This window comes from Dendrobium catenatum, unplaced genomic scaffold (assembly GCF_001605985.2).
Source record: "Dendrobium catenatum unplaced genomic scaffold, ASM160598v2 fragScaff_scaffold_1659, whole genome shotgun sequence".
Taxonomy (NCBI): Eukaryota; Viridiplantae; Streptophyta; class Magnoliopsida; order Asparagales; family Orchidaceae; genus Dendrobium; species Dendrobium catenatum.
Window position 1 is genome coordinate 52571 of NW_021320121.1, and position 25154 is coordinate 77724.

The 25154-nt window shown below is 36.9% G+C and overlaps 2 protein-coding genes across 2 annotated transcripts in view; both read right to left on the minus strand.

Moving 5' to 3' along the window:
* Window positions 1-11045, minus strand: part of LOC110097621 — a 17134-nt gene extending 6089 nt beyond the window's left edge. The window contains exons 1-5 of the mRNA XM_020824114.2: window positions 10635-11045; window positions 7203-10551; window positions 6721-7123; window positions 6486-6521; window positions 1738-1863 (exon numbers count right to left, since the gene is read on the minus strand). Of these exons, the coding sequence (XP_020679773.2) occupies window positions 1738-1863; window positions 6486-6521; window positions 6721-7123; window positions 7203-10401 (3764 nt within the window). The 5' untranslated portion in view covers window positions 10402-10551; window positions 10635-11045. The remainder of the gene's footprint in view (window positions 1-1737; window positions 1864-6485; window positions 6522-6720; window positions 7124-7202; window positions 10552-10634) is intronic.
* A 1293-nt stretch (window positions 11046-12338) lies between these two features.
* LOC110097632 (histone deacetylase 1) lies at window positions 12339-23279 on the minus strand. Its single transcript, XM_020824134.2, has 7 exons — window positions 22518-23279; window positions 19915-20355; window positions 15510-15740; window positions 14279-14370; window positions 14059-14131; window positions 12763-12834; window positions 12339-12591 (listed from the first exon to the last, which is right to left on the minus strand). Exons 1-7 carry the CDS (start codon window positions 23040-23042, stop codon window positions 12490-12492), a joined length of 1536 nt encoding a protein of 511 aa, XP_020679793.1. The 5' UTR covers window positions 23043-23279; the 3' UTR covers window positions 12339-12489.
* Between the last annotated feature and the right edge of the window lie 1875 nt (window positions 23280-25154).

A 25154-nucleotide genomic window follows, 5' to 3' on the forward strand; every position in this document is an offset into this window, starting at 1 on the left:
TTTTGCATGACGTATCAGTTGCCCCCCTATTTTCGGATGTCGAAGCTCCAGGAATCCGAAAATATATGCGTCGACAATTTGTTTTAGTCGAAACGCAAAAAATTTCATCCCAAAAATTAAATGTTTGCTCAAACTTGATCGTAGAGGCCCCGTTGAGTTTCGAAAGTGTCAAAATTGAGTCCGGAACGTCGAAAAACGTGTCCGGAGACCCCAAAAATGTCCGAATCGGATCTTCCGGGCCAAAAATCGGGCCCGGACACGCATAGGCGGCCGAACTGGCCGGCCGGCCGGCACCGGTGCCGGCGAGCGCGCCGCGGGAACAGGTGCGCCCCTTGGGGAGTGCGGTTGCTGGCCGGTAATTGTTTTTTTTTTTTTTAATTCGTGGGGCCCATAAAATTCCAAAAAATCCGAAAAAATTTCAGAAAATTCCGAAATTTTTTTAGAAAATTTAGAAATTCTAGAAACTTCTCACCTTCTCTCCAAAAAAAGTATAAATAGGCCCCTTGAGCCTTTAGAAAAATTGCTCATCTTCTCTCTTCTTCTCTTCTTCTCCCTCTGTCCTTACAATTGAGGTGTTTCCTTGGTCTTCCAAGGCCCCTCTCTCTGCAAGGAAGTCCGGAGATTTTCCCTTCTCTCTCTTCTCCCTCTGTCCTTACAATTGAGGCTTTCCCTTGGTCTTCCAAGGCCCCTCTCTCTGCAAGGAAGTCTGGAGATTCTTCTTTCTCTCTCTTCTCCCTCTGTCCTTACAATTGAGGCTTTCTCTTGGTCTTACAAGGCCCCTCTCTCTGCAAGGAAGTTCGGAGACCCCCTTCTCCCTTTCTACTTCGAGAGATCATGTGGAGTTCCGATGTTTGAAGGTTAGCGATGGAGGTCGGGTAGACCGTTGTAAGGAGGGAGGTTGAAATGATGGGCATACATCCGGCGTCGGGGTTGGGTCTGACAACGGACAGGAATCTAACGAAAGGTAAAAATTTAACGTCGAGTAGAATTCTAACGTCGGGAAAAAGTACGACATCGGGTAGAAGGCCGATGAAAGTTTGTCGGCGGGCAGAAGTCTGACGACGAGTAAAAGTCTGCTTACGAGCAGAAGTCCGATGACATGGAGAAGTCCGATATCGGGTAGAAGTATGACATCGGGTAGAAGACCGATAAAAACTTGTCAACGGGTAAAAGTCCAACGATGAGTAGAAGTCCGCTGACGAGCAGAAGTCCGAAGACATGGAGAAGTTCGATGTCAGGTAGAAGTATGGCATCGGGTAGAAGACCGATAAAAGTTCGTTGACGGACAGAAGTCCGACGACGGGTAGTAGTCCTACGGCAGGAAGAATTCCGGTGAGGGGTAGAAGACCGACGAAAGTTTGTCGACGAGCAGAAGTCCGACTACGAGTAGAAGTCTGCTGACGAGCAGAAGTCCGACGACTAGTAGAAGTCCGCTGACGAGCAGAAGTCCGACGACAGGGAGAAGTCCGATGTCGGATAGAAGTACGGCATCAGGAAGAAGACCGATAAAAGTTCATCGACGGGCAGAAGTCTGACGACGAGTAGAAGTTCGCTGACGAGCAAAAGTCCGACGACATGGAGAAGTCCTATGTCGGGTAGAATACCGACGAAATTCCTCAACGGCCAGTAATCCATCGATAGGTAGTAGTCCGACGGCATGTTGAAGTTCGACGTCGGGTAGAAGATCGAAGTAAGTCCATCGACGGGCAGAAGTCCGACGACAGGTAGAAATACGACCTCAGGCAGAATACCGATGAAAGTTCGTTGACGGGCAGAAGTACGACGATGAGTAGAAGTCTCCTGACGAGCAGAAGTCCGATGACAGGGAGAAGTCCTACGTCGGGTATTAGTCCGTTGAAAGTCCTGCATGGCAAAAGTTTAGCGACATGAGGAAATTCAACATCAAGTAGAAATTTAACTTTGTACAGAAGTCTGATGGAAATCATTTGACGGCATTCTGGTGACATTAACCAAGGATGTATAATTTATCCAAGGTTGTTTGTCAGAGCCTTTGCTCGATGATGTTAACTGATATTGGATCTACCAATGATGTAAGATATATCCAAGGTTGTATGTCAGAGCCTTTGCCCGATGACATTAACCTGTGTGGAAGAGATCGAGAGAATCCATAAATGATGTAAGACCTATCTGAGGTTGTATGTCGGAGCCTACGCTCGACGACGTTAACCTGTGTGGAAGAGGTCGAGAGAATCCACCAATGATGTAAGACCTATCCGAGGTTGTATGTCGGAGCCTTTGATCGATGACGTTAACCTGTGTGGAAGAGGTCGAGAGAATCTACCAAGGATGTAAGACCTTTCCGAGGTTGTATGTCAGAGCCTTTGCTCGATGACGTTAACCTGTTTGGAAGAGGCCGAGAGAAACCACCAAGAATGTAAGACCTATCCGAGGTTGTATGTTGGAGCCTTAGCTCGACGATGTTAACCTATATGGAAGAGGTTGGGAGAATCCACCAAGGATGTAAGACCTATCCGAGGTTGTATGTCAGAGCCTTTGCTCGACGACGTTAACCTGTGTGGAAGACGTCAGGAGAATCCACCAAGGATGTAAGTCATATCCGAGGTTGTATGTTGGAGCCTTTGCTCGACGACGTTAACTTGTGTGGAAGAGGTCGGGAGAATCCACCAAGGATGTAAGACCTATCCGAGGTTGTATGTCAGAGCCTTTGCTCGATGACGTTAACCTGTGTGGAAGAGGCCGAGAGAATCTACCAAGGATGTAAGAGCTTTCCGAGGTTTTATGTCAGAGCCTTTGCTCGACGACGTTAATCTGTGTGGAAGAGGACAAATCGGATCCCCCTGGGATCGATTTTGCCTTGATTGGGAGGGGGCGAATGCTGGGATCGATTTTGCCTTGATTGGAGGGGGCGAATGCAGCATGTATCCCGAATCAAAGATAATGAAGGGTCTATCTTTAGACCATTACTACCTTTTTGAGGTCGAGATCAAGACCTTGCCCAAGGAGTATGAGTCCTGTAGGGGACTATATAAAGCTTTCCATTGATAGGAAGTATCCTTGCAATTGCTGAGATTTTCTTGAAATATCTTCTTAATATTTGAAATATTGGAGGGAACTTCTTGACCATAGTCGGAGTTAAGGTTGCCCCCCAGTCCACATCTGATTCTTATGAAATTGATGAAATAATTAATGATGTCAAGAAGTTGATAAGGACGATCTTTTGAGATTGGAGCAATAATCGCCCCCTAGTCGGGAATCACTTTCCCACAGAAGGCGCCAAACTGTTGCGTCCTAGAATATTCGCGGCGGTAGAGAAATATATGGTTTAACGTCTTAGCATTGTACGAAGATCCAGCACACACACAGAAAACCCCTGAAAAGGTGGAAAAACCACGAGGCTTGGCTCAGTTTGAATGAATCCACTAGTATTTGTGGTCGATTACAAATGAGGCCCTTCCTTGGGAGAAGGCCTTGGATTGATGTAGCAAATGTATATCATATAGATTGCATTACATGGTAGGAGTTACATATACATGTTTGTCTGGTCGGAAGGACCGTAGTCGGCAGGAGACCGGGATCAAAAACTCTGTTGTTTTTTGATGGAGGTCGGAAGGATCATAGTAGGAGGCGAAGGCCTGAAGGACCGTAGTCGGTAGGAGACTGGGGTCTAAAAGACCGTTGTCTAGTGATGGAGGTCGGAAGGACCGTAGTAGGCAACGAAGGCCTGAAGGACTGTAGTCGGCAGGAGACTGGGGTCTGGAAGACCGGTGTCTGGTGATGAAGGTCGGATGGACCGTAGTAGGCGAAGAAGGCCTGAAGGACTGTAGTCGGTAGGAGACTGGGGTCAGAAAGACTGTTGTCTGGTGATGGAGGTCGGATGGACCGTAGTAGGCGACGAAGGCCTGAAGGACTGTAGTCGGTAGGAGATTGGGGTCAGGAAGACCGTTGTAGTAGGGCGGTACTTTGGTAGAACTCTGGGCGTCAGGTAGTGGCCCAGCAGAAGTTTAGACCTCATGTGGTGTTCCGACAAAGCAACGGCGTCAGGTGGTAGTCCGGCGGAGGAGAGGGCCTTTGGCGAAGGTGAGGGACTCTAGAAAAGGTGAAGACCACTGGTAAAAGTGAGGGCCTCTAAAGAAGGTAAGGGCCTCAGATGAAGACGTCAGGCCTGAACATCGGGCCTTGAGCAGAACGTTGGGCCTTCAGCAAAATGTCGGGCCTTCAGTAGAACGTTGGACCTGAATATCGGGCCTTTAGTAGAACGTCGGGCCTGAACATCGGGCCTGAATGTCGGGCCTTGAGATGGTGGTGCGGCGAAACTCTAGTGGTGGTTCGGCGAGGCTCCGACGGTGATTCGGCGACGCTCCGGCGGTGGTTCAGCGGTGGTCCGGCGAGGCTCTGGCGGTGGTCCGGCGAGGTTCCGGTGGTGGTCGATGAGGAGCTTCTTCCTTCTCTTCCTTCTCTTCTCCTCTTCTCTTCTTGCTTAGATCTCCTCTTGTGAAGAATGAGGGCTCTATTTATAGATTTTCTGGAATGGCATGGCCCGTAAATAGGCATGAGATCAGGGGCGAATAGTGAGTGGTCGAATGGACGGCCGATATTGAGCATGACGTATCAATAAGTTTGCGCATTTTATCCACCGCTCATCTTAGCAATTCCAAAAAATATTTAATATACAAATTTTGTAATGTTGAATTTTATTGATATTTTTAAAGATTTAAATCAAATAAATTTACTAGTATTCATAAAGTTAATTACTTTAATTGATGAATAAAGTTAAAATATTTTAATATTTTAAAATAAAATTTATTTACTTCAAATTTATATATTTCTAATGCGGATAATTCTCCAAAAAAATTTATTAAATAAAAAACAAATATTTGTTTGAAGAGAAAAATAAGGAGAAAAGACTATTGGCTCAAGCACGGAAGAACATATTAAATGTGTTGAGATGAGCGGTGGAATGAACTAGCTTAAACTTATGTTAATATAATATATTTTTTATTTATTTGTATTAGTGAGAAATTAAAAATTAAAAAATTTCAGAATTAATTTAATATAAAAATAATATTTTGATGTAGCAAGACATACTACAGTAATTTTTTTTTTTAATGCTGACTAGACAAGTAAGTCGCCTGTTAAACGGGCTACCTTGCGTATTTTTAATTTTTTTAAACATGTTTAAGCTCTTAATACAATTTATAATTATGCTTAGTCTTAAAATTTTTCTCATTTTATTTCTCTCAAATTGATGAAATTAATATTAAATCAAATAAAAGTAAATCAATTAAAGTAAATATATTAATTCAAATGTAACCAATTAAAGTTGCAGTTGAATCGAACCAAAATTGAGTCAAATTTGAATTAATCAGATTGTCGGGCTAAACTTAAGTTGAAATTTGATTTATTTAATGAGATCGAGTCGACTCTATCTAAAAATTAAGAAAACATGGGTGATAGTTCGATAGTAGCAATTAGGCGGTTGCATGATAATAATGGTTCAACAGTGATGCTCAAGTGGAACTCTAATAAGCTAAGGTCATCTCCCCTTGATGTAAAGTTTGGATGCCTATTATAATTTTTTGATATTGGCATACCCTTTAAATATAACCAAATCCTTAGCTAATCTTGATCATAGATCATTCCTTCAACTTTTAAGTGCATTAATAATGTCAAAATTAACTGATCTTAACTCATTGTCATCTCATCAAGACATTAGATTTGACTATAAGCATGTAAAATTTGAAGATTTGTTGGACATATAATTAATAACATGAAGTTTTTAACTATACTTCCAAATGCTTAATCTAACCTCTTTTGAACTTGGATCAATTCACTTTTGGTATCAATGGGTTCATCTCTTTAAAATATTTAATTTTGCTATAAAAAGCAAAAATTAGAATTTTGATCATCCTGAAATTAATATGCAATGAGATTCATACTGGATCAAGGCAATTTTGATGAAATATCAAGAACTTTTATGTTGATGATTTTTCCTGATGTAGATGGAATCAAAGAAAATTCCTAGATGACATTAAGGCTACATAAAAAATTCGCAATTTGAAACTCCTTCGCATTATTGTTTAGAAATTGGATCAACTTGAAATCGACTCAACCAGTTTTGAACACCACTCCATAATCGAAATTGATTTTGAGTTTGCTTTAGCTGGCTTAAATATAATATTTTTTGGGACATTTAAACCAATTAAAGTAGACTTACACACACATCGCATACACAAGACCTCTTACTTGGTGGCTTAAGCTCCCAACCAATATACCAAAATGAGCTGTGTGCTTATTTTCTTTTAATTTATTTTCTTTTCTGCATTTTTGCCATAGATAATCTGATAAATACATACATTAAACTTATTAACAATCTGATCTCAAAAGTTGATTCAATATTGACTCAACATAAGCTGAAAGCTTGTCAAGCTATAATTTGTTTTAAGCTTGCTCAATCTAATCACCAACAGCTATAAATTTAATTTTTTTTTCAATGGAATGAGAACTTTCTGCCCTTTACCTCTATTGTTATGAGCATGTAGCTGTGCAATAAGAATTTTTAACATTTCTATGGAATATGGTGATTTTAGTAATATTGGAAGAAATCCCTCTTTGATCCAAAATCTTCGAGAAATATTTATTAATTGAGATGTTAAGCAAATTATTTCAACGAAATACATTACCATAGAACCTTATGCAAAAAAAGGAGACCAAAATAGTTAAATTTCATAAATAATATGCTAAAGATGTGTTGTTCTGTCGTTTGAAGACTTGAGGAAGATGTTTCTGATCGCATTTAATTCATTAAAAGCTTGTGCCATTTGTATTCTTTCTGTTGGAGATTCCTCTGAGCAATGAAGACCAACTGTAAGCACTGAGATAATGCAGTCCAATTCAAACTTGCTTACAACTTTCATGCGCCGAAGGCCTTCCCCAACTTCATCATCTTCCTCCTGTAAAAGCAAATAAGGATCCACAATATCCATTGCCCTTTCAGGTAGAGAAGCCTTGACAAATAGATGAAGGGTGAGACCTTCATTGAATGTTTCCTCAATTGGTCTCCTTCCAGTAAACAACTCCAGTAGAATTATTCCAAAGCTATACACATCTCCTTCAACAGAAATGTTGTTGGCCGCTCCATATTCTAGTTGTAATCACATGTTAGAGAAAATAATTAATACAAGGTATAAAAATTGTTTTACCAAGTGCATGAAGATAGATACCTGGTGCTGCATATCCGATGGTTCCTTTCAATGCAATAGAGCTAGTAGAAGTTTGGGAGGATTGTTTTGTAGTATCAATAAGGAGCCTTGCTAAACCAAAGTCACTTACATGTGCAACCATGTCTTCATCAAGGAGAACATTACTTGGCTTGAGATCACAATGAACGATTGGTATAGGTCCATGATTGTGAAGATAGTCTACAGCAGAAGCTACATCAATAAGTATATTTATTCTTTGGATTATGGTTAATTTTTTTGGTCTATTATTGTCAAATATTGATGGTTGATGCAACCATTTATCCAAATTGCCATTTGACATGTACTCAAAAACTAAGGCTTTGAAATCATTGCCTTCATGGTTAATGCTCGAGCATGAAGTTAATATCTTTACAAGATTTCTATGTCGAACATTTCTCAATGCCTTGCATTCCAATTCAAAGCTTTTAGAGGCTCCTCTTTGTTGGAGATTGAGAACCTTTATGGCGATGCTTTTTTGCCAATTGTGATCCAAATTTCCAATGTAGACAGAACCAAAACTTCCTCTTCCAATTAAATTGTGTGATGAGAACCCATTAGTCGCTCTTCGGAGCTCAGCATAAGAAACTTGTACATGATTATGATCTTTCTCAAGTCTCTCTATCGAAGGAAGCTTTTTTGACTTTCTCCTCCTCCATATTGAAAGGACAAATAATAGAATGATACAAGTTATTAGTATGACCGTTGCTATTAGCATAGTTAAAGTGTGATTCTTCCTTGAGACTTGATTATTCTCGAGGCATGGTGGTAGCTTTAATTCAACAATACCTCCACAAAGTTTGTCATTTCCATACACTGAAAATGCACTGCTATTCAAAAAAACACCATTTTTTGGAACTTCTCCTTCAAGATGATTGTAAGAGAGGTCTAAATTTTGAAGGGATTCGAGGAATTTGGGTATTTTTCCAGATAAATTGTTATGTGAAAGATTAAATAACTCGAGGCTTTTTAATGCTTCAAGAGATGATGGAATGTTCCCTTGAAACAAGTTATTGTCCATGTAAAGATATTTGAGTTGCACGCATTGAGCAAGATTGCTAGGAATTTGGCCTGATAATTTGTTACTAGACAAAGCGAGATATTCAAGATTTACTAAGAGGCCAACATCGATAGAGAGCAATCCAGTCAACAAGTTGTTTGACAAGTCAATACCAAGAGATAGAGAAGTAATGCTAAGGATTTCTTTTGGTATGGGGCCCATAAAATTATTGTATTGAAGGTACAATTGCATTAGTTGCTTACAACTTCCAAGATTAGAAGGAATATGCCCACTCAAATCATTGTGATCTAAATAAAGAATATCCAGCATTGAAAGGTTGCCAATGTTGTATGGAATTTCACCTGAAAGTCCATTGCCACGTAAATCCAATCGTTGTAATGAGGTCAACTTTTCAATCCCCACGGGAATGGTGCCCCAGAGATTATTTGGTCCAAGATTTAACAAGTTAAGACCAATGAGGTTCTCTATCTCTATAGGTATGTTTCCAGATATTTTGTTCCAGCCTAATCTGAAATATGCCAATGTTGTAGTTAGATTTACAATTGATTGAGGTAACATTCCTTCTAATTCATTCGAAAATAAATCGAGCGAGTTCAAATTAGTGCAATTGGTTAGTGCTACAATGAAGGACCATTCTTTGATGTTTCTTGCTTGCAAGTTATTTGCACCTAATAATACATTAGATAGGTTTTTTAAATTCCCTATATTAGTATGTATGGGTCCATCAAAAAAATTTTTAAAAAGTTGAAGTAACTCTAATTTAGAGGAGTTGAACAAGGAGGCTGTAATGGGCCCATGAAGATTGTTATCTGAAAGGCGAAGATATTTAAGAGAAGGAAGAGTTTTCATTGGTAAAACACCAATTAAATTGTTATTTTCTATGCCTAAGTCTATGAGAGATGTGAGGTTCCAAAGAGAATCTGGGATAACTCCACTAAGCTTATTATATCCTAGATCTAACATAAGTAACAATCGTAGACTTCCTAAAGATGGTGGTATGTTTCCATACAAGTTGTTAAAACGGAGAGAAAATACATTAAGTTTTAATAGATGTCCTAAAGAAGAGGGAATCTCTCCTGTGAGATTAATTTGACTCAAATTTAGTGAAGTGAGAGAGGTGAGATTGCCAAAGCATGGTGGGATGCCACCTTGAAGGTTGTTGATACCTATATTTAGGCCAGAAAGAGATGAGAGGTTGCAAAATGAAGGTGGAATTGATCCTGAAAATTGATTATTGCTCAAATCAAATATTTTTAACATAAGAAACTCTCCAATAGATGGAGGAATAGCACCACTGAAATGATTGATGCCCAAGTACAGTTCTTGCAAATTGACCAGCTTCTCAATTCCAAAAGGAAAACCTCCATAGATTTGGTTTTCCTCCAAATCTAAATATTTAAGATGCACTGAAAGATTGGTGACTGAGATAGGAAACAGGCCTGTCAAGCTATTCTTTCCCAATCCAAGAAATTTTAAATTACTGCAGTTTGTCAAAGCAGTCAGAAAATTCCAATCTCCCTCCTTCATGGCTACCAACTTGTTGTTATGAAGCAACAGCACTTCTAAACCTTTTAAAGCTCCAAAACTTGCAGGTATTATGCCAATAAGATTGTTTGAATTGAAATCAATGAATCTAAGCATAGTGCAGAGGCTAAGATTTGAGGGGATCTCACCATCAAGCATATTGTACTTTAAACTAATAATTTGCAAAAGAGAGCACTGGGAAAGAGTGTGAGGAATCTCACCTACAAGTGAATTGTGGCTTAGATTAAGAAGCCGAAGATTAGAAAGAGAGCCAAGCTCATGTGGAATGGATCCAGATATTCTAGTTTCGGAGATGTGAAGCTTGTAGAGGAAGGAGAGGTTTCCCAAAGATGGAGATAAGAAACCAGCCAAATCAAAGCCTAAAAGTTCTAAGGCTGACACTCTGGCTTCATTACTACTGTGATTACTGCAAGTCACACCTAGCCAATTGCAAAAGTGCAGAGAGCTATTTCCCCAAGAGGCTAGTGCTCCATCAGGGTCATATGTGATGTGAGATTTGAAAGATAAGAGAGCAACTGCATCTCCTGAACTTTGAACTGATGAGATTATAAAATTTTGTGGGAAGAAGAGAATTAAAAGGAATGAAGAATAAATTCTGAGCCAAATTGTTAGAGCCATGGATCTCTATGTTTACTGTAGATGTGAACTAGCAGGAGATATTCTATATATATATACATATAGACGTATAAATGGAGAAAGAAGGAGCTTGGCCATGAAGCATCTCAGATTGACTTGATCCCTTCACGCCGGCCATTAAATATATTCCATCTGCAATTCAGCAAATAATTTTGAATTTCTTGCAGTCCAAACAAAAAAAAAAGCCTTCGGCTTACTTGATTCTTTCGAGATACCTTTATCCAGAAACCCTAAAACATACAAAATAAACGGATAGTGGCTGCTCGGACTGTTTGCGCTGTCCCGACGTCACCAACACCTCCTCGCCCCGCCCAAGTTGATGTTTTAATAGGAAGAAGAAGAAGTCTCGGTGGCCGAGCAATAAAGAATGCACCAAACAGGCTGAAGGGAGTCCCTGAAAACGTGAGAAGGTCAAAGCTATTCCCTCTGTTCGGCAACAGCCCGTGCCCGTGTCTTCCTTTCTCCAAGCCGAACTACGCTGAGAAGGACTCCCTAAGCTCCTCTCCTCCTACGGTTTCAACCAGCCGAGAGCAACCAAAGCTCTCAGCCGAACTACCCTAGTGATTTTTTTCCATCTCACGCTCTGTTTAGTTTTCTGGAGAAGCCCCGAACACGGGGAGAAATTATTGGGTTTGGACACTAGACTTGTTCAATGAAAATGGGCTACATCACCTATTATTTGATATTGAGCTCAGTAGTCAGTACTGAGCAGTACCAAGCAAAGCAGTACCGAGCTAGGTACTACTCAGTACTGCTCGGTACTCAATACTTCATAGTACCGAGCTCAGTACTGCTCGATACTGTGAATACCGAATGTAAGTTGTGTCAGGTGTCCGAACCCAATAATCTCCCGAACACAAGGAAGGAGAAGAGTTACCTCAGTTTTTCCCGGTCGCTGGTGGGCATCCCACAGCCCGACAACACAGTACCCATACCCATGCAGCCACCTATACCCAATGTGCATGAATGAGTATAGACCTATGACCTCGTGGGTGGATATGAGTGGGTATTCAACATCAATGGATAAATCAATTTACATTGTTAATCACCGTATGCAACATATTACTGTAATCTTACTAAGCAGTGCACAGTACTAAACTGTGTTGCGACCATGATAAATTTTGATATGGGGCTTGAAAGTTTGTATTTAGATCAACGGGCAACAAGTTTCAATGTCATCAGACGGATTACATTCAAAAAGTGTATGGGTGGATAAGTCTTCCTGAAAGTCACCATAAGTGGACATAAGTGGGCGAACCCAAGATACCCAACCAGTATCCCATGTAGGGCTTTACTCAATGGTTACAAAAACTCTGTTTTAAGAAGTAATAAAAAAGTCATCCCAAATGAAGGCTTATGGACGACTTTCTTACTGATTCTTAAAGCAATTTTTTAGTACCAAAATTTTAAAAAAGCCAGGTAAAGCACAGTCAAAACCCACTCAAAGCACAACTAAAACACAATCAAAGCGCAATCAAAAGCGGCAACTTTTTATTGGAGGTCCAAATCTATTGTGCGTCCAATGACCAGATGCAATAATTTGCCCTTTCTTTGGGACAACTTTCCTATTTTTCTTAAAACCGATTATTGATAAAAAAAAATTAGAATTTTTATATAAAAACCTGCTTTAAGCAGCAATAAAAAAATTATCCCAAATAAAACCTTAATTGTTTACAACTTACATGATTGGAAGATATATATCCACTAAAATTATTGTCATACAAATAAAGAATATTCAAATTATTTTACAGTATATTTATTAATTTACACATTTAATATTTAAAACTTTATATTTATATATATAGTATCAAAATATTTAAGTCAATCAAAAAGACATAAATAAAAAAAAAATACATTTATTTTAGATAAATTAATATTAATCATATGTTAAACAAGCTTTAAAAATTAAAAATATTATATAAAAAAATCTAAATATTTCTACATCAGATATGCTAGCCAGTACATATTCTCTTTCCTTCAGAATGTCTCTCAATCAAATGGATATAACTAATTTGTAGTCAAATATACAAATACACTCAAGGCATGAATAATATAAACATTTGAAGTAAACTAAGGCTTTGAATACATCAAAGCAGGAACAAACTGGTTCTCAAGCTCCATCTTCATGTTTGTTGGCTCAAGATCAACTGCCATTGTAGCTTTCTCAGATGCCTGGAATACAATAACAGGACCATTTCATACATCTAAGCTGTATCATATGATGTGCTACAGTAAAAAATAGATATATAATGTGCTACAGAAACTTTGGATCATGAATTCTATATTAATCTGCTGGATTTAAAGATTAGTGATGCAGAAGTAAATTTAATAGATATAAGACACCTTCAGCAATGGCAGATCCTCAGCCATAGGCTCCGCACCTTTGACAAGTTCTGAGGCAACTCTAAGAGCATCCTGAAGACATCCACAGAATGGCTAAGTAATGGGAGAAAGATCAAGCAATTGATTCTGTTCTAACAGGTAGACAGTCAAATGTGAAAAACTAACATTCTACGACCCATCCATAAAATCATGAGACAATAAGATATAATCATATAGTTTTTTTTTTTTTTTGGGTGATGAGGAACCGTCTGCTGCCACGTCCGGCTTTGTCGAGCGTGCTTGGCGATCTGTAAACCCCGGCTGCCCACACCACTGTACCTGTAGCCGGCGCTTAGGGACCTCAACTGAAGGGGCGCTGCCGCTCAAGGGGGATCGAACTCGGGATGGGGGGTTCCCATCTGAGCACGCCCATCAACCAAGCTAAGCATCGGTGGGTTAATCATATAGTTTCAGTTAGGTGCAAAGGCAATCATTCAAGAAAACAGTATGAAAACAGAGATTTGCCTAAACAGCCAAATATCTGGAAATAGGGAGAAAGCCATGGTGATGGTATGATATGCCTAGCAAAATATAATATTATCAAAAGGGTTATATAAATCAATTCCACCACAAAATCAGCTCAGGAAAAGATATGCAGCAATTAAGCAATTCCTAAGAAAAAAAATCTTTTGCACCTTGAAAACTTTATTAGATGCACTAGAGTGAACTTGAACTCCATTATGCCGTCAATGAAAAAGTATTGCCCGGTGCAGGCTTCATTTGGGATGGCTTTCTTACTGTTTCATAAATCAACTTTTTAGTACAAAAATTAAAATTTTTATACTAAAAAGCTGCTTTAAGAAGTAGAAAGAAAATAGTCCCAAAAAAAGCCTCAAACTTCATATGTCCGTTAGAATAGCACCTAAAAACAATCCTTCTTGCTTTTAAAATTTTAGAGTTGAGAAGAAGTCTTCATAATATGTCAAAGACAATAGCTTTCCTGTTAGAATTCTCAAAGACCTTGAAACTTTTTGAAAGTTTACATTTCACTATGAAACAGCATAAGAGAAATAATGAGAACCAAAGAGTACAACATCAAAGTGACAGGAAATGTAAATATCTTCTTATAGTGATGACATCTTTTGAAAAAGACATGTTCCGAACTTCCGATTCAATAGGTTGCATGCAAAAACCTATATATAAGTTGACCTTATTTCACACAGCCAAAAGTATTATTCAGTTTACAAATTTCTATCCATTAATAAAAAAAGACATTAAGATTTTTATATAAGAATCGAAATAAGTTAAAAGAGTTACCTGATCATTCAATTCATTTTCAAAATTTTCCCTTTTAATTTTGACACTCTGGATATTGTTTGAAACAAATTTTCTGCAAGAAAGTGTGATCCGTTAGAAGACAATAATGGTAATGTATGATGACAGAAGTATCTAGAGAGGGGTTCATGAAAGAGAAAAAAGAGAGAGAAAGAGAAAGAATGGGAGGTCGAGTTTAGGTTGTCAAAGATGAAGAGATCACCGAGGTAATTCATCTAGATGCCTCATATCATCCATGTCCATATAAGAGTCTGGATCATTCCTTTCATCTGGATCGTCCTGATATTCATCTGGCTGTAAATAGACAATAAATTAAACACAACCCACTGAGTCATAAAACCAAATTTCATGAGCAATTCAAATTAAACACAAACAAAGGTAACATCTCCTTTGATGGACCGAGTAGTTCCTACTCTTAGTTGAAGCTCTCCAATGTCCTATACTAGCCAGGAGGGGGTCTAATATACTCTTAGTATTCAGTGACAAATACCAAAAAAGCAATTAAAAAGACCTCAACAGTGTTAGCACTTACATAATCATTATTCACACTTCCAAGTAATTTCACACAAGATATGACAGACAAACGTTTCCGCATAGGAGATATGGGGAGGATAAGTTTCACTACAATGTGACATCAGGATAATATCAGCTAACCACTTAGGCTTCATTTGGGATGACTTTTTTATTGTTTCTTAAAGCAACTTTTTAGTTAAAAAGTTTTAATTCTTATATTAAAAAGCTGCTTTAAGAAGCAGTAAGAAAGCTGTCCCAAACGAAGCCTTAGTTTATTTTCGCCCGTAGCAATGTTTAGCCCGATCCGCATTCCCATCAAAAAACAATGAGATGGTCATAGATATGCCAATGCGGTTGTTTTTAATTAGACAGAGTAGTGGAGCTGATCAAGGAAATTGAGCTTAGAAATTCGCTCTAGTTTTCAAAAACTAGATGGAAGAGAGTAAGCAAAAATTATTAAACTTCAAGCAATGGAGAAATGATTAAATAATGTAAAGGAAAATGTGTGTTAAGCCAGAAAGATTGTATGAGAGGTGGAAGAAGTAACGAGGCAATCCCATATCCATATAGCTAGAAAAGCTCGTCCAATGGGTGATCATCAATTGGCAGTAGACAAACTATCAGTTATTGAGATAACTCATAGATGATGCCTAATATGAAAGTAAAAGTACAGTATATTTCTTATATATATATATATATATATTTATGTCTAGAATTACTTCCCGAACTGGAAATTTTATGAAAAAGTGTTCCTTGATGTGCCTAGATTCTTTTACTATAAGCTGTTAGCGTAAATTAGACCATTTTAAATGAGAAAACCTTTGAAAGTTATACAGAATATCACAATTAAAAGAATTACAACTAAATAGAGGAAAATCAGAGTGCGACTAGAAGATTCTGGCATTGAATAGAATTATTACCTCAGGAAACTCTGTATCTGGAGGACGTTCTTGAAACGGGACGCTGGGAGCATGCCGGAGTCTAGAAAGATTATCTAGAAGTTTTGATCGTATATCTTCTAGCATTTGCCTGGAATTTTTGTTCTCCATGTTACTTGGTGCAACATGAAGAGTGTAATCTGGACCAAAATATTCATAATATTCATGTACAGGCATCTTGTCATCAACTTCAATACCAAGAGCAACTCCTGTCTGTTCAAAAGGGGGAACAAAGCCAATCAGGCAATCGATTCAAATGCACAATTACCACCAAACAAAATATATAATCCAACATATCTCAAAAAGAAATCTTTTCAACAACAAAGCTCTCCAATCAAACATAAAATAATAAATTCAATCTGAATGTTTAAACCGTCCAGTAGTAGAGAACATAGATCCTAAAAGGCAAAAAAAAAAAATTGCAGTTTTATAGATGAAGTTGGAAAACAAATGTCAAGGCTGGTTGCATTGACATCTTGGTTGTAATATAATCTTCATAACAAATGAAAATGGTTTGTTCCGCTAGAATCTTAATTGCCTGTACTATGATTTTGATGATGCAAGATAAAAGCTATGTTTGGGATGGTTTTTTTATTGCTTTTAAAACGACTTTTTATTACAAAAAATTAAAATTTCTATACTAGAAAGCTGCTTTAAGAAGCAGTAAAAAAGCCGTCCCAAACGAAGCCAAAGTCTGGGTTAGAATCTTCTGATTTAAATAATATGATGTATAGCATAGATTTCTGCAAAAAAAATTGATGATTCATAATCACAAGCCACCAATTAATTCAACAACTTGTTTTCTTTACATGCAAATAGCAATACTTGAATTAAAACCCAATCAATCATAAAATTAATTTGATAAATTCAGTGATGATATAGAATAACATAAAATGAGAGAGTAATGGTAATTTAACTTTTAAAAATTGGATTTCTAATGTATAAAATTTAAATAAAATCAAGAGCACTAATCAAGTCAATATCAAATTATGGCGATAAAATAAGATCAAGAAACAAAAGTATCAAAATGAGATAAATCCTGCCCCATGTCAGTACATGCAAAAATCTTCCCACTCTTTGTAAGCTTTCAATCTCCCATCTCCATAAACTCTGAACCAGCTCCCACCACCCCTCACAAGCCCCGCACTCCATATCGCTTGTCTTCAAACTCTACGCACCATTCCTACCATCTAATCACATCCTAAACTACTAATAATCGAGCCCTCTCGCTCTCCTAATCCTCGCAAATAATCACCTCAACCCTCAACATATCTCAAACTCCAAACAAAACTACCCTATTAGCAATTTTCTTCTACATAGTTCTAAGCACCTATAAAAGTCCCATCCTTTCTAAGCCAATCCAAGCCAAAAGCACATCCTTTAGCTTCCTTTCATCAAGACTACACCAAATAAAAATAGTCATCCATCTTCGATAATTCCATCACCTACCACTCCATCAATTTAGTATCAACGTATCAAAGCAAACACGGGAAATAACAAGGACACAAGGTATAGCAACATTTCATCAAGAAGTTGGCTTTAGCAATTGAGAAGGTTGGTAAGAAAATTATTTGTTAGTGGTTATTCTTATTGCTTGATAAAGGAGCATACACCACCAAAATTTATTCCTGAGCTTTCATTCATTGTGCAAGTTAGCTGATACCCATTAAGAAATTCAAGTATTCCCTTCATCAATCATTTAACAGCATGAGAGATACATTCAATTTGATGAGGAAGTAGAATACTACAACAACAACAACTAGCCTTTATCCTACTATGTGGGGTCGGCCACATGATGACGAGAGAGTACAATAATCAAATGAATTTTTTTGCTTAACAAAATGAAATTCCAAGTACAACTTTTTTGATAGTGTTCTGATTCCATTGAAGGAATTCCTTCATCATAACTAATAAAAGGAATGCTTGACACTCTCTCCATTGCCAGTAACCTTGCCTTAAATATAACTTATCAAATATCAAACAAACCTCCTGCAATTGCAATTCAAGGTCAATATGCTTCTATTACTTCCCCAATAATAGTAAGTACTTGCAAAAATTTTAATTCACTCCCTTGCAGGAGCCACATGTGCAGGTTGATCCTCTTCAACCTTTTATGCAACTTAAAAAAATCATAGCCATTTTAAGATGGAGGGGTTAGTTGAATGCAAGTGAAGAGACCAATTTCAAACAAGATAATAAACTTTGCGGAACTTTTCTACAGTTCAAAGAAAAAGTCAAAGTTAAATGGATGATCTTGTCATGACAAATGTATCAAATCATGCATGCATAATTTAAATAAATTTCTAGAATTTCTATTTCAATTTTGTTATGTATTTTCACTGAAATTACAAGTTGAGATGTATTCGACATGCAAAAGTGGCCATGCAACCATCAACTTCATTCTAAACCATGCAAATTTCATCAAATGCAAACTAAGCTAAAAAAACAACCCATGCATGGATTCAAATCTTTTGGCTGGCCAACAAAGAAACTCAAGGATCAAGGCTCTCAACATTCTTATTACTCTCCCAAGGTTCATGCAAAAGGAAATTGAAGTGGCCTTTTAAATTTCCAAAAGGCCTGTATGGAGAGTGGTTCGTCCCCCTTGATTCCTTCAAACCATCCCCATTAGTTTATTGTCTCTCTATCTTCTATACAATTTTTATTTTCTTTTCGATATAATGTCTATATATGAATGATGTAAAATGAAGTGTAGGAATTTGCGGAGGAATGAAATGTTCATAAGTTATCTTCTTGTTGGAGGAAGTTTAGCAATCCAATCCTTAGAGTTTAGTTTGTGACAACTCAATCTCACTCCTTTAGTGAGGATTGATTTACCTCTTGTTCTATACGTTTACTTTATTGATTCATCAACTTTTACATCTCCTCTCATGTTTTGGGATCTCCTTTTACACATTCACCATCCCATGCAATAGTCATCCCACTCTTTGCAAGCCAACAACCTCCCTTTTTCATGAACCAAAAATCAGTTCCTACCTCCCCTCACAAGCCTCCATGCACCATATGACTCTCCAAAGGTTCATGCATACAAATTAAAGTGGGCTTATCAGATTTCCAAAAGAAACATGCATGGAGAGTGGTTCATAAACTATAATTTCATCATTCCATCACCCACCACTCCATCAGATGAGCTTATATTGTACCCAAAGAAATGACACATGCAACTTGCACTCAAAATTGAATACTAAAAAGAGAGATTGTATTCAACCATAGTTCCCCATTATATGCCTCAAAACATCTATTTATAGAATTCGCATCCCAGGCCTGTAAATATGATTGGCTTCAAATAAGCTCTATAAATTTATTTTTATAATAAGTGGTAACCGCAATTTGAAATGACCTGAAATTCCCATCTACACCAAAACAACCATCATGCCATGAAAATAGAAGCCCTCAAGTCACAATCAAAACACACAAGCCTAAAAAAAAAGCACATAACACCCTTAAACCTCAATTCACAGGATCTAGATAGGCAATTGAAACTGCAAGCCACAACTCCTGCAATAGATTGGGGTGCAAGCCTTGCATAACAAAACCTAAGGATAAATCCAAAGCATCACCCATAATTTCAAAAGACAAGGCCAACAACCAATACCCAAGCAACATAACAACCACTACCCAAACAGACTAAAGGAAATAATCCAAGAATCATAGCTTCATAAATCTAGAAATCGAAAAACTACACACACCAACTACTACACCACCTCCCCCAACGCCATAGAAGAACAAAGCTGACAAGACCGACATATTCACCACACTTACTTGTGGAACTTAGCTTAAATCAAATTAAGATTGAAACAAACTCAACTCATACAAATTAGCCTACTACTTAGTAATAAAAGCCATCCCTACCTCTGATTCCCAATACGTTGAAGAAATTAACTTGATAGCTAACAAAAATGAGAAAAAAGATCACTGCTACAATCACCATAAATCGCAATAGATAGTATATAATTCTATTTAAGACAGTAACACCTCAGCAAATAAACACAATTGATAGATTGTTCAAGAAATGTTGCAATCTAGCTAGCATTGAACATGCAATGATAATGAGCCACTTAGTGTAATGTAAGAAAAGGATGTCTTAGCTCAAAAGCGCTTACATAAAAACTAATATTAGAAAATCAAAATTACATGGAAACCAATAAATATGTAGAATGACCTTTAAGCAAATTATAATGTACTAAACAGATGAATCAATATTTCCATTGGACTTAGAATGCTTAGGAAATCACATTAGAAAACTGAATGTTGCAAAACGGTAGCATGAAAATTTTCCTCCCAAAAAGCGCGAATTATATGAGAAAAAAAATAGATGTTGCCAAATTAGAGGTTTTTTTAAAGAGAATGTTTTCTTCTACAATACCTCATAGCACCAACAGCGAGCAACATTCCTAATTGTGTATCCGCCACCACCAAGTAATAAAATGGGCACATTAAAGGATCTCATATATCTAACACATTCCGCGTGCCCTTTTATGGAAAGGTTAAAGCAGCCGAGCCTATCTCCAGATAAGGAGTCAGCGCCGCACTGAAGAACTACAGCACCAGGCCTAAACACTTCCATCACTTTTCCCATGATGGGTTTGAATAATGAGTGATAACTCTCATCATCAATTCCATCATCAAGTGGAACATTAAGAGAATAGTACTTCCCTTTCCCATACCCAATGTCACGCACATCTCCTGTTCCAGGAAAATAGTCCCCAAATTTATGAAATGAAACTGTCATTACCCTGTCAGTTGTATAGAAGGCCTCCTCAACACCATCTCCATGATGGATATCAATGTCCACATACAGAACACGCTGCAATATGGAAGAAAAAATAAGGAAATATCAGTGAAATGGCGCTACTAAAGTAGTTGCATGGGATTCCTAAATAAGTTCAAAAGTAACACACAAACTTACAACAATCGCAATAATAAAATGATGCAAGCAAATATAGAGACTGATGAAGGAAATTGCAAATCAAATATGTAGAAAGATCATTTGCAAATATGCATGAACTGGTCAAAGATGCAAGAATCTTAGACCGCTGGGCGTGAACAGATCAGAAAGAGAACTTGCTCAAGTAAATAATAGCTCACGAGCCAAAGTAACCAACTATGCTTATAATTTCAAAAAATATATTTTAACTTTTGCAAAGACTCATATAAACTTCTGTATGATCTACAAGTCTAATTCTCTCATCAGAATGATTAGTTATTGAACATAGCAATTAACAGGGTAAGTTGAGTTTAGCTCATCTTACTATATGATGTTTCCTTGCTTGAACTCAAATATAATGATTTTTTTTTTTATTTTTTTTTTGCATTATTAAAAGAAACATGTTTAGCAACAAACTTGAAAGTTTTCAAATTTTTTGCCTAGGCTTAAAATACTTTAGTCTCACCAATATATCATTTTGATTGCCAATTTTAGTAAAATATTAGATTTGGAAAAAAGACCAAAATGGTCCCTTGACTCTTATGAAGGACCAAAATAATTTTGGTCCATTTCTCTATTAGATATTTAGCAAAAGTCAAAGACATTTCCAGGCTTACAGCCACTGCTACAGACTTGTAGCCCAAGGTTTTGGAAATAATAATAATGAAAATGATAATAATCTTTGCACATATACAAATATGAGAATTCAACAAATCAAATGTGTCAAACTTCTAGTTATTTCAATCTTAAATTAATCGATCATCTTCATTCATAGAGAAATAATCACTCATTACGGCCTATATTGTTGTGTCCAGTGATTTAACCAAGTAAGTACCATGATAGACCAGTCAAGGTAATTACAAAGTTCAAACAAATACCATTCAATATAACAGAAGACCAAGCCATAACCCAAGCTTCAGCTTATTGTGACTCTTGCAAAGCTAATTACATCTCCAAATGTCAATGATTCATTAAGCTCCTTGTTCATTGGATTATATAAGGATAATTTTATTCAGAACAAAAGCAGTTAGACACAATAAACAAGACAGATCAACAGAACCTTGGGTTTTAATCTAGCATAGGAACATCTTACTACATGATTAGAACTCGTTCGTAGATGCCCATCAAAAGGGACTTGCAAAATGAGTAAATTTCCAAAAAATCATAAAATCCACTGCTGCATTAAATGGCAAGAATAGATGAGCCTCATAACGCCTAATTTCAGTGGTCATTAAGGTTTATGTGCTTCTAAATTCTTCTGATTAAATCTTGTGAGAATTACAACCTGAAAATTGTTTGGCACAAAGATAGTTAAATCTTATAGAATCATGTTAAATTGTTTGACGGTTTATTTCAAAATGTAAGAATTATGAGAGGAAAAATCCTTAAATCCTGTAAATGATAGGATTAATAAACCCTAGCTTTTACAAATAATAGGCTTCAGATAGATTTATCAAAACAGAAGGATTTAAAAGTCCGCAAACTTTATATTTCAAGATATAATCTAAATGTTGCTTAAATAATGTCTAAAATAGGATACCAAAGTCCCTAAATTCATTTTATTTTCATCCCAATTATCATAAATATCCTTATCCCAACTATTTGGGGTATGCTTAATGAATCCACATTCATTTACTTGAGATGTTAATTCTTATATTGTACAAACTATTTGGTAAACACCAACCCATGTTATCTTTGGTGAATCTATTTACCTACTTAATCCTTCCACATTTTTTTACTCTTCTTATTGGTGCATCATCTACCCTTATTTTGCATGTCAAAGTCACCATAGTCTATTTTCTCCAATTTATTTTCAATAGGTGTCACTCTCACAATTCCTCTGGTAAAATCCTATCTTAACCTGATCTTCCTAGTTGTAATACAAATACATCTCAAAATCCTTAGTTTCATACATAAGTAAAAATATCCAGAAGCCAATAACACTACACGGAAAGGATAAATATTGTAAATTGCGATGCGAGTTCATGATATGTTGAGAAATTACAAGAGAAGAAGCTAAAGAGCTAGCGAAGAAACAACACCTCGTGCTTTTTTAGGAGCTCAAGAATGGCTAGTACAATATCATTCACGTAGCAAAACCCCGACGCCTCACATTTCTTGGCATGGTGAAGACCGCCCGCCCAATTGACGGCAATATCATGCCCATGGTTGAGTTTCACAGCACCCCCAACCGAACCTCCTGCATAAGTCTGACAGAAGCTGTACAGACCATCAAAAACAGGACAGTCCTCGCCAACATTGAACCGCTTAAGAGCTCGAATTTGATCCTGCTGCGTCTCCGGCGTGATGGACCGGAGGAAGGAAACATAGTCGTCGGCGTGAAAGCGACAGAGGTCGCGTTCCCGAGCTGGATTCGGCTTGTAGACCTGCATGTGCTGTAAAAGACCGTAGTGCGCAAGCAACGCGTGGGTCATACGGATCCGATGCGGTTTCATCGGGTGACCTTGTCCGTAGTAGTAATTCCCCACCTCAGAGTCATAGAAGTAGCATACCTTGCGCTTCGTCGCGTCCGGCCCAGACGCCAGCGAGTTCCCGCTGCCGTCCATGCCGATATTGACGACGACGACGCCGCCGCCGACGCCGGAGTAAGAAAAAAGGCTTCTTTTTTGAGAAGTTTTCTCTTTTTGTTGCGCAGCAGTAGAACTTTCTCAACTTTGGAAACCCTAACCCTAACTACTGGAAGATTACGCGGCAACGAGGTGAGAGCAGCGGGAAGATCCACTCGGGCCTGAAGAAAAGAAATTCCAAGTTCTCCTACTGCATCTGGAAAAGGGTAGATTTTTTTAACCTATCATAAATTTGTATATATTTATGTATTAATCAAGGTTTTCAAAACCGGACCGGACAACGAACCGGAAGAATGAGAGGTTCACGGTTTGACCGGTTCGACCCCGGTGAAGAAAAGAAATTCCAAGTTCTCCTACTGCATCTGGAAAAGGGTAGATTTTTTTAACCTATCATAAATTTGTATATATTTATGTATTAATATAAAAACTTTTAAATTGAATTATATAATATTTAAATCTTTAAATTCTATCAAAATTATCCTCGATAGTTGATATTAAACAATTAAATTTAGAATAATTTGAACTCCCTTTTTGACAAGCTTATAATCAAATTGAGCATCTTGATGCGATGAACTCATCGATATCACAAGTGATCTGATCAGAATTCAAATGAATCCAACTCAAACCCTTAAAGCATAATTGTACGCTTCAGAACATTGATCGTAAAACAAAATTATCTCTAATTCAAGCATGTTTATAGTCAAATCAAGCGGCACAATAAAATTAAACTAACGAGCATATAATCATTTAATTATACAGACATTTTTTTTTATAATCATTTAATTATACAACCATTGATATAATTAAATGCTGAATAAATGATCTATGATTAAAAGAATCGATATGGACCATTCAATTGAGTGGTTTAAATTCTAACAAAATTTATCCAATTGCTCCTCTCCTCTCAAAGAAAGTTATAAATAGAGTCACATATGAATAATGAAGCACAATATGAGGCTTTAGCTATTAGCTTTGCAACTAGCATGCACTATAAAAAAAAACTAGTGACAATAATAATTCATAATTAATAAATCTTGCCATGCACATAAAATCCACTGCTGCTAAAAAAAGTGTCACCGATGTATGTTCATGATGTTCTGTTACATCAACATCCGTACTCGCTTTAACTAACACTAACATTATGACCCTTTGAGTGTGTGTATCTCAAAAGGTCGTAATTTTATTATTACAAACAAAGAACTCAATGTCACAACGATAGTATAATAATCTAACCCAACAGGATTCTTAACATGTTGAGCTGTGACAGATAAATCTAAATATCTTGGTTTTGAAATATTTCAGATTCTCTTCCAATCTACATTGTAAAATAAATAACAAACTACATGGCTACTAAAACATCCAGAGTATTGAAAATAAACTCATCTACAAAATCTCTTTTATTTCAACAAAATGTATATACAAGATATAAATTATAACACATATCTACATAAATAGAAAGCGAAGCACGATATATAACTAAAGTTAGATGTGAGTGTACAAAAATCAAAATAGATAAATGTCTATAAACTTAAATCAGATCCTGAATTGCTAATCAACATGCTCATTTTCTTTCACAGATCCTAAAAATATAATGCAAAACTATAGTGAGATACAACGGCTCAGTAGGCCTCAAACACGATTTAAATTTCAAAATCATTCTTTTAATAAATATTTACTAAAATATTTAAATGCAATATAACAAAACATTGTATCGAGCAAAATAATAAGAGTTGTTATCCAATATTTGAATAATAATACTGAGTAGTTAAATAAATGAAACTTATATTACTAAACTATTTATAACAATTTTCTTCGAACTTAAATAAAATCTTACAGGATTCTAGTCCCTTATAATTCACTTTCATATCACATAACAATTTATATCAATTTTCTTCAAACTCATATAGAATCTCAAAGGATCATGACCCCCCTTAATTATGACTCTTTTTATACTTAAAACATCACGATGTGACTTATAATCACCATAATATTTATGATCTCATACATAATTTCAGAGGATTTTGACCCCTTATAACTCTCTTTCATATCACATAAAATACATATTTCATCACGTTATAGCAATTAAACATA

Coding starts and splice junctions, on each gene's coding strand:
- LOC110097632 (XM_020824134.2), bottom strand. CDS start 23,042: ATGGACGGCAGCGGGAACTCGCTGGCGTCTGGGCCGGACGCGACGAAG. Junction 20,356..22,517: donor AGCTCCTAAAAAAGCACGAG/GTGTTGTTTCTT, acceptor TCCATATTGCAG/CGTGTTCTGTATGTGGACAT. Junction 15,741..19,914: donor CTCGCTGTTGGTGCTATGAG/GTATTGTAGAAG, acceptor CCTTTTGAACAG/ACAGGAGTTGCTCTTGGTAT.